The sequence below is a fragment of the Mytilus galloprovincialis genome, chromosome 10 (assembly GCF_965363235.1).
Source record: "Mytilus galloprovincialis chromosome 10, xbMytGall1.hap1.1, whole genome shotgun sequence".
In the NCBI taxonomy this organism is placed as follows: domain Eukaryota; kingdom Metazoa; phylum Mollusca; class Bivalvia; order Mytilida; family Mytilidae; genus Mytilus; species Mytilus galloprovincialis.
Window position 1 is genome coordinate 3,019,515 of NC_134847.1, and position 10,179 is coordinate 3,029,693.

A 10,179-nucleotide genomic window follows, 5' to 3' on the forward strand; every position below is an offset into this window, starting at 1 on the left:
ACTACCCCATGTTATTCCTCAACAACACTGTGCTGTCCCATATCTGACTTCAATGAATCAATACTGTCCAATATCTGACTTCAATGACATCATAATGTCAATTTCTTACTCTAATGATTCCAGTTATTCCATGCACGACTACAATTCCATCATGGTGTCCAAAATCGGATTCCCCTACTGTGTGAAGAATGACTTCAATGACACCATGCTGTCCCATGTCTTATTCCAATGACATCATGCTATGGGATTTCTGACTTTGATACCACCTCACTGTTCAATTCTGCCTTCATTGACTCCAGTCTGTCCCATTTCTAACTTTCATGACACCATTCTGTCCCATGTGTGACTCTAATGACACCAGTATATGTCATTCCTTACTTAAATGAGTACATGCTGTCCATTCCTGACTTTAATAAAATTATACTATCTCATGTCTGACTTTAATGACTACATACTGTCCCATTTCTGACTCCAATTACACCATGCTCTCCAATGGCTTACTCCAGTGATGCAATGCCTGACCAAATCCTATCAAGCTATCCAAAACTGGATTGCAATGATTTCATACCGTCTCAACCTGACTTTAATGACGTCATGCTTACCATGTCTTATTAATGTAACAAGTATAGCCGATGCCTGATATCACAATGTGTTTTCATAATATTCCCAAATGACTTTATGCTGTCCAATTTTGACTCCAATGACACTATGGTGTCCAATGTTTTACTCCAATGACTCCAGGCTTTAATATGCCTAACTAAAATCTTAGCATGCTTTCCCAAGACTGATTGCAATGAGTTCATTCTGTCTCATGTCTGACTTCAATGACACCATGAAGTCCCGTGTCTGACTCAAATTACTGCATTCTATTTTGTCCTTTATTTCAATGATTCCTTGCTGTTCCACGACTATCTCCAATGACACCATATTGTTTTTTGTCTGACTTCAATGACTCCATACTGTGCAATTCCTGACTCCAATGACACCATACTGTCCATTGTCTTAATCTAATGAAACCATTCAATCCCATGGCAGCCTCAAATGGCACTATGCTGTCCCATGTCTGACTTCAATGACTATAATGTCTTATGTATGCCTAACATGACCCCATGCTGTCCAACATCCTACTCCAATGACTCCATGCTATCCCATGCCTGACCATAATGATATCATACTGTCCCAAACCTGATTTAATTGATTTCAGACTTTAATAAAAGCAATGTGTCCAGTATTTAATTCCAATTCCACCATGCTTATCCATTTCTGACTACAATGACACCGTGCTGTTCCTTGTTTGACTCCAATTACACAAGGATATTGCATGCCTTACTCCAATGAATCCATACTGCCCAAAGATATTTCGTCTGACTTCAATGACTCAATACTGTCCCATTTCTGACTCCAATGACACAATTATGTCAATGTCACTCCAATGACTCCATACTATCGGATACCTGGTTACGTATATAATGCTTTCGAAAACCTGATTCCTAAGATTGTATACTGTATCATGCCCGACTTGAATTTAAACCATGGAGTCCAATGTCTGATTCAATAACACCATGTTATCCCATGACTGACATCATTGCCACTATGCTGTCCCATATCGCCTGATTCTTATGGTGCTGTGCTATTTCATACCTCATTTTCATACCACCATGCTGTCCCAGGTCTGACTTCAATAACTCCAAACTGTCCAGTGTCTGACTCCAATGACACTATGTTGTCCCATATCTGACTCCATGCTATCTAAAGTTTGACTCCAATGACACCTTGATATCCCATGTCTGATTTTCAATACCACTGTGCTGTTAAATGGTTGATTCCAATGACAACCATGCTGTCCCATGTCTGACTCGAATGACACCTTGCTGTCATATGTCTGGCTGCCTGCAAGGACATCATGCTGTCGCATTTCTGAATTCAATGACACAATGCTATCCTAAGTCTGATAATAATCGCTACATCCTGTTTCATGTCTGATTCGATGCTGCCCAGTGATGTATGATTCCAATTACACAATGCTGCCAAATGCCTGACTCTTATGACACAATGCTGTTCCATGTCTGACTCCAGTGACTCCATGCTGTTCTATATCTGACTTCATGCTGCTATCATTTTAGACTCAAATAACACAATGTTGTCCAATGTATGACTCTAACGACACAGTGCTTGCTGTCCCATGTCTGACTTCAACGACTCTTTTTTGTCCCATGTCTGACTCTGATGGTACTCTGCTGTCCCAAGTCTGACTTTAATGACTCCCTGCTGTCTCATATGTAAAACATAGACAGTATTTGCATTTTCTAACAAATGTTGTATCATAGCATCCTATCTTCATTTTTATCAAGAAACTCATTTCTAAATTCATTTGTTGGTATAATCACCCAAGCATTGTGTATCCTATGTTTATTCATTACCTACTCAGAACACATGTTAGCAACATTAAGACAAGTCAGACAATGCACAGTTTATTATCCTTTAAGAAGTGACTGTACCAAGCCAAGAATATGCTTATTGTTATATTGTGTTTCTTTTGTGTCATTTGTTTCCTTTTATATTTAAGTGTGAATTCACATTATTATAAGTCGTGGCACGGTACTTTCTATCCCCAATTCATGTATTTAGTTTTGATGTGATATCTTTTATTTTCATCGGATTTTGTCTAATGCTTAGTTCGTTTCTGTGTGTGTTAAATTTGAATGTTGTGTCGTCATTCTCTTGTATTTAATGCGTTTCCCTCGGTGTTGGTTTGTGACCCAGTTTCTATCGATTTATGAGTTTTGAACATTGGTATACTACTGTTGCCTTTATTTATAAGTTAAATGATCTGTGCCTCATTGTCAATGCTACAACATCTTCTTATGTATTTAAAACAGGCTCCTGACTAGGCACAAAAACCTGAATAGTTATTTTAACATGTACTGTTGAAAACAAGAATGTTTGCATTGATGTTGCCATACGAAGACATCATTTTTGTAGTGCAAATCATAGAAAGTCTTGTAAGAAAAAAACTTTTATTTTCATATATGTTTTGGAACATTTGTGTCGCCTTTTTTTCAAAAGTAAACATATAGAATTTGATTCATCAATTCTCTCATAAGATGGCTAAAGGTATACGCTCTATAGAAGACTTTTGTACAAAAGTGATGTGAATTTCTTAATCATATATCTTAAAAAAAAGATATAAAGTATATATTTGACGTGAATAACTAAATGTACAGAGAAGAACGTTCATAAAAATTATCATTTCAGAGTACAACATGTGGCATAGATGATTTGTTGTATTAATAGTTTTGTTAGTTCAATATGCACTCCTCATTGTGAAAACAATGTGTTCCGTAACACAGCCGGACCACCATTCAGCAACAAAAGTCAAATCTGTAATAATGTAGTATAAACATCAAACAAGTTTGTAATCAAATATATACTTCTCAGTAACAATGACATAAACTGTCATTGATAATTTACTTTACAATACATTTCTAATCAAATACAGGTTGAAAACACAAAGAAGCTGGCTCTCCGTAGAAAGGAAATTTAAATACTTAACATGCTTAAGGACAGACAAATCAAATAAAACATTTCAGATGAAAAAAAATATCAATTACATCTATTAGATTGAACGCTGAGTTCACGTAAGAATTTACGACAAGGCTGTTGAGCAAGGTCGCATAGTAAAGACAAGGCCAAATTTATTGGCAAGGTCGTTTGTTGATGACAAGGCCAAATTTAATAGGCAAGGTCTCACTGACATGGCCAGTATGAAAAATAAATCTGGCAAGGTCATTTAATTATATTGTTAGCTTGTTGTACAGTAGATTATATTTTATTTCATATGCACGTTTTTCAGATATTTTTTCATGTGGAATATGGAAATCCTTGCCTAAGCCAGTCGACCAAGATTTGACATCTTTATCTAATTGCCTACCTGAGTTCTGTCTGCGTTCGAAGGCCGAGAATACCAAAAGAAAATATTCATATGCATTTAACAATTTCTGTAAGTGGTGTAATAACTATTTAAATGTTAAACCTTTACCAGCTTCAGATTTTTATGTTTCATTGTACTTAATACACCTGTCAAAGACATTTAATTCGTATGCTAAGGTTGAAGAAGCATATTATTCCATAAGCTGGGCTCATAAACTAGCAGGCTATCCAAACCCGTGTTATTCACTGTTGTGTATATCGGTTAAAGAAGGAGCTCATAGAAAGATCGGACATGCTATTGTAAGTAAAAAAGAACCAATTACACCAGATATTTTAAAGAAAATTGTTATTAAATATGGTCAAGAATGTAACAATCTTATAGAAATTAGAATTTGTTGTATGTGTCTTATAAGTTATGCAGGGTTCTTAAGGTTTTCTGAAATTGTAAATTTAAAAAGATCTGATTTAAAATTTAGTGATTCACATGTCTCTTTGCTCATAACGAAAAGCAAAACTGATCATTATAGAGAAGGCACACAGGTTTTAATTGCTAGAACAGATACACAAACATGTCCTGTTAGTATGTTGGAGAAATATTTATTATTATCTAATATTGACGCTTCATCTTCAGATTATATATTTAGATCCATGTATTTATGTAAAAAATATAAGTCTTATAAACTGAGAGGTCTTAAACCTTTATCATATACTAGAGTAAGAGAAATTATATTATCAGCTCTTGAATCTATCGGTTTAGATAAGTCGAAATTTGGATTACATAGCTTGAGATCAGGTGGAGCTACTGCAGCTGCATCAGCTGGCATTCAGGATAGATTATTCAAGAAGCATGGTAGATGGGCTTCAGATAAAGCCAAAGATGGCTATGTAAGAGAAAATATAAAAGAAAAACTGACAGTGTCTAAAAGTTTGGGAATATAATTTTCATAAATATACTTTATACATTGTATATGTACCACCTATGTTCACATCTCACATCTACTTGCATTTTTTGCTTTCTTTGTCTTTCGAAAGGCTGCTACAGCTGTAGGCACACTTATCCTATTTATGTGTTGTTTTATTTATTAAATAATTTATATTCGTTTGAGTTGGCGAATTAGAATATAAATATATTTATTAAAGGTATTAAGTCACATGACGTTGTAACGGTCAAGTGATTGTTTACTATAAACACGTGTGTGTGTTTATATCAAGCACATGGTGTGTGTTTACGTTCTATTTGATTGGATGGCATATACCCGTACTGCCGGTTTTACGGGTATATGCCCTCATGATTTTCGTGAAAAGCATGATTAAGTATTACTTAAGGGGGTAGCTTGAGAAAATTAAGTTATTCGAAGTTTGCCTATAGTACGACGTAGCAGCATTCGTTATTATGTTTACCCACCCACCCACCCCTTTTATGAGATGGTTATCGTTAATAGGAGTATATGCATTAGTACATTATATTAATATGAATTTTTCCTCTTTTGTAGATAGTTTTTGATTGTGTTACTGTTACTGTATATAACTGTGCTATTGTATGATTGGACTGATGGTAGTGTGCCTGAATTTAAAGTGAAGGACTTTAGGTTGGGAATGAAATTGAATGTAATGTAATATTAAAGGCTGCTACAGCTGTAGGCACACTTATCCTATTTATGTGTTGTTTTATTTATTAAATAATTTATATTCGTTTGAGTTGGCGAATTAGAATATAACTAGTATTTTATATACATATACATATAAACGGATCTACCATTTGTCGATACCTGAAACTTGGCATTGCACAAGGTCATGTTTTTCTCTTGCTGTTTATGACGTCTTTACACTAAATTCATTGGATGTTGGATGTGCACGGATTGATAGTTTAGTCTTAGATGAATGATGATTTTTTATTAGTTGCTAGTGGCTTTGAACTAGCTGTCAGATAACTGCGAGTACTCTCAGATCTGTTCATTGTGTCTTTTTGTGTCGGGATGTATAAGTATCCGGCCACGTCCACTTGTATTTGTTGTCCATATGATGAGTTAAGCCTTTTTCAACTGATTTTTATAGTTCGTTCTTATGTTATACTGTTATACCACTGTCCAAGTTTAGGGGGCGGGTTGGGATCCAGCTGACATGTTTAACCTCGCCACATTATTTATGTATGTGCCTGTTCCAAGTCATGAGCCTGTAATTCAGTGGTTGTCGTTTGTTTATGTGTTACATATGTGTTTTTCGTTAAATTTTTTTACATAAATAAAGCCGTTAGTTTTCTCGTTTGAATTGTTTTACATTGTCTTATCGGAGCCTTTTATAGCTGACTACGCGATGTGGGCTTTGTTTATTGTTGAAGGCCGTACGGTGACCTAAAGTTGTTAATGACTGTGTCATTTTTGTCTTTTGTGGATAGTTCTTTTTTATATATTCAGTCAAATTCACTGTAATGTAAATACCCAACAGAAACGAATGGAATTCCTGGGTTCACAGATGATGATATCTTAAGTAAATTAATAATTATGAAAATTAAAGAAATCCCATGTTGTGTGACTGCATCGGCGCAGTTTACACTTCAATAATCTCTTGAAAAGATGTGCTTAACTCCGTGATATTTTTTTTTTAAATTTCCATAGCATATTAGTTATCTCTCATTCGGAATGAGTTCTTCTGTCACTCATTGGAAATTCACTGTGCATTGCATGAACGACAGTAAGTTTTAATGATACACCTATATGGAGTTATTTTCTTTCAGAAGATAGCTCCTTCTTTTGTTAAGTCAACCTGGACGATTTCAAGTTTCAATTAATTTTGCTTCAAGGCATACTATTATGACCTGTGTAAGGTCATATTTTTCCTGATTAAACGAAATATATAGTTTACTTTAACATTCGATTCATTTGATATTTACAGTGCATTGTTGCCTGGAAATGGAAATATAAGAGCAGGTGATGCTACAGCGAAAGAAATTGTCACATCTAATGATTCAGCCTGAACTGCAGATACTATATATGATGATCTTGTAAATCTTGCGGTGAAGCTACAATAACACCCCCCTCCAAAAAAAACAAGAAAGAAAACAAAACTAGCAAACACACAAGCTAAAAATCTTAAGTGCAATTGGTTCCCAGTGACCATAAAAAAATATGACAGATTTATTACAGAACAGGTTCCAAAATTGTTATTGTTTGAAGCCTTGGGGGTGATTTAAATAATTCTTGCACGCGTTAAACAACCTTTCACAAAACTTCATATTATTTTTCTTTGCCTGCATGTATCAATGCCAGATTTTTATACAATGTATATCAAAGGTGTATATCAGACGGGTAACAGACACGTTAAAAATCAATGTTGATCAACTATTTTTATCATAGATGTGTCTGCTGGAGATACAAACGATTTTATTTTTTAGCCATGGCGTTGTCAGTTTTTTATTCATGTATGAGTTTGACTGTCCCTTTGGTATCTTTCGCCCCTCTTTATATAGAAAATTGCATTGTTAGTGCTCTCCCGTATTCAATTCTTGCCAGGCATTTATGCAATTCCGTATGTCCCTTGGACAGATAAAATATGATAATTTATGGGGACATTGGAACTTTTGTTTTTTTTTTTTTATCAAAATCAATGCGAACAGAAGAATGCATTATTACAGAGCCCTATGTGTGCCATGTAAATATAAATATTTTCGTTTGACAGAGATTTAATCTGGTGCGCACCAGTTTGAAATATCGTGTGCACGACTTTGAAACTCATGCGCAATCGTTTAAAACCGCAGTGCACGACTTTAAAACTAATGTGTACGACTATGAAACTCGTGTGCACGACTACGAAACTCGTGAATATGATTTATGATTTTTTTACATTTTAAAATTGGTGCGCATAATTTTCAAACGCAGTTTGACTGTCTCTATACTGGTTTAAAAGTTGTGTGCTACATTTTGAATGTCCTGCGCACGAGTTTGAAAGTCGTAAACCAGATTAAAACTTCAGCACACAAAAAATGATAATATTTACATAGCACGTCAGGGTCTATGAACTATTCTCAAAGACAATACACAGTGGAAACAAATAGTTCCAAAACAAAAACATAAATAAAAACCTGATCAACAATATTATCCAATTCCCTTTTAAAATATTCGTCTGTTATATGAGGGCTATTTTTTAAACTTGAAAAGTGTTTTTAATGTAATCGTAAACATTATCATACGACTGGAGCAAGATATATTTATTGGGCCTTTGACAACTCTTCAACTGTTTTTGTTTTTATACATCCTTGGGTTTCAAATATTTGGCTTTAAGCGTTCCTAATGAAGGTAAATTCAGAAAAACACTTCGGTTGAATAAAATTTATAACGTGATGTTTTAATTTGTTTATTTATGAATAATTTAATTTTGGATGTAACGCGTCTTCTGATTGGCTGACGTTATTTTGTTATCAGCCCATAGACATAATTTAGACATGTGACCGTGACGTCATCAACGTTTTTCCTGGTTTTCTACGATCTAAAATGGAATTTAGAATTAAATTATAAGAAATGATTTTTTTTTATTTATGAATATGTCTGTTTGCAAGTGTACACAAAATGCGCATTATCTGCCCTTCTTGGACTCCGATTCTGACAGTAACTGTAAATCTCTACTACTAGTTATACTACTACTACTTTTACTACTACTACTACTACTACTACTACTACTTCTAGTATTATCAGGTCTTTCCACTTTTCTGTGGAAAGACCTGTTGTTTTTCTTCTTTTCTTTTTTTTTCTTCCGCCTAATTTTGTTCTTGCGATAAATATTTGTTTCGCAATGTGTCGCTTAGATATTTAGAATATGATATCGAACAGTTTATGCGTAACCGAATACTTTTCTTTGTAGAAGTTATTTCGCCAAACACTGTTTTCCTTGTGTCCACGAATCCTTCGCAACCGTAAAAGATAAAAAAAATTTTTTTTTTAAATTGCTCGTTATATCCTTCGCATGATTTGTCCAATTTCGACCGAAGCAATATGAACGCTCCATATGAGACTTATTTCCCCTTTTGTATTTGAAATTTTGAAATGTATTTTAAACTGGAACACCATAAGTGATAGAGACCTAGGATCTTTTGATTTGAGGTGCTTGGTCCAAAAAAATGAAAATTATGTGAAGGTCAAAGGTTAAGGTCATATTCTAATTTTTGATTTAGGCTTATTTCCACTTATTTCCAGAAACTGTATAAGATATCTACAAATTATTTTGACTTAATTGTGAGTTGCTACATGTCGTAACTTAATAATTTTAGTTGAAAGGGTACGTAGACAATGAATGGGAGTTTTTGCCCCTATCATATCTAAAATTATGTGTAAAGTGATATAACTTATTAACTATACATATTAGAGACCTAGGGTCTTTTGATTTGAGATCCTCAGTTTGTGACCTTGAAACTGAGGTCAAGGTCATATATTAATTTGACGTTCTAGATTTTGACCTTTGCTTTAAATTCATATCTATACATCATAAAGCCATATGAACTGACATTTTAGACTGATTTTTAATATTTTGATATCGAAATAGATATTAACTGGTGGAAATACCTTCAATTGTTCTCTTAACAATTGGTTTTTAATTATTATTATTATTGTTATAATCACTTCTACTACTACAGCTGCTAATATTTGTCCTACTTCACCATTACATGCCGTTTCTACTTCTGTAGTTTCTTTTTCTATGAAAGCTTCAAACACTATATATATATATATTGAATGTCTCAGATAAGGTCGCACATAATAAAACTACTTCTGCTTGTATTACTATTACTACTATTTCTAATACTATTTCAGGTATTTGTATTACTGCTGCTATAAGTTATTGAAAGTAGGATAAGATAAGGATTTGTGTTATGAAAATTTGCTGTTACAATTTTTATTAAAAACAGTTTAGATTAAGGATTGTATCTCCCGCATGCGAAGCTCTGATTCCTTGCTCGGCTTTGGCTATACGTTTTTGTTCTCATTGGTTTGTAGCTCTTCACCTTGTAAAGAAGCCTTGGATTTTCAAATAGTTTGGCCTCGAGCATGACTGTAAAAGACATTGATTGGTTGTCGAAGTTCGTATCTGGTGCAGAAGAATTGGTACCGTTTGTGTAATTGGACAGTTTTTACCAGTATAGTTTTTGACAGTTCTAACCGAGTACAGTTTTGGACAGTTCTATATTATAACAGAACCTGGAGATCTATCTCGAGAACCGTTCCTGGGAATCTATCTATTTTTCTTTTAATTTGCTAATACATG

The 10,179-nt window shown here is 34.2% G+C and overlaps 1 protein-coding gene and 1 long non-coding RNA gene across 2 annotated transcripts; both read left to right on the forward strand.

Annotated features, from left to right (window-relative positions):
* The first annotated feature begins 3,867 nt into the window (after positions 1–3,867).
* On the forward strand, positions 3,868–5,622 carry LOC143048933 (uncharacterized). The gene is made up of 2 exons (XR_012969943.1): positions 3,868–4,000; positions 5,424–5,622. It is a non-coding gene; the product is annotated as an uncharacterized LOC143048933 (long non-coding RNA).
* Positions 4,330–4,869, forward strand: LOC143048932 (uncharacterized). The gene has a single exon (XM_076222789.1). The coding sequence runs from the start codon at positions 4,330–4,332 to the stop codon at positions 4,867–4,869; it is 540 nt and encodes a 179-aa protein (XP_076078904.1).
* Positions 5,623–10,179: the final 4,557 nt, after the last annotated feature.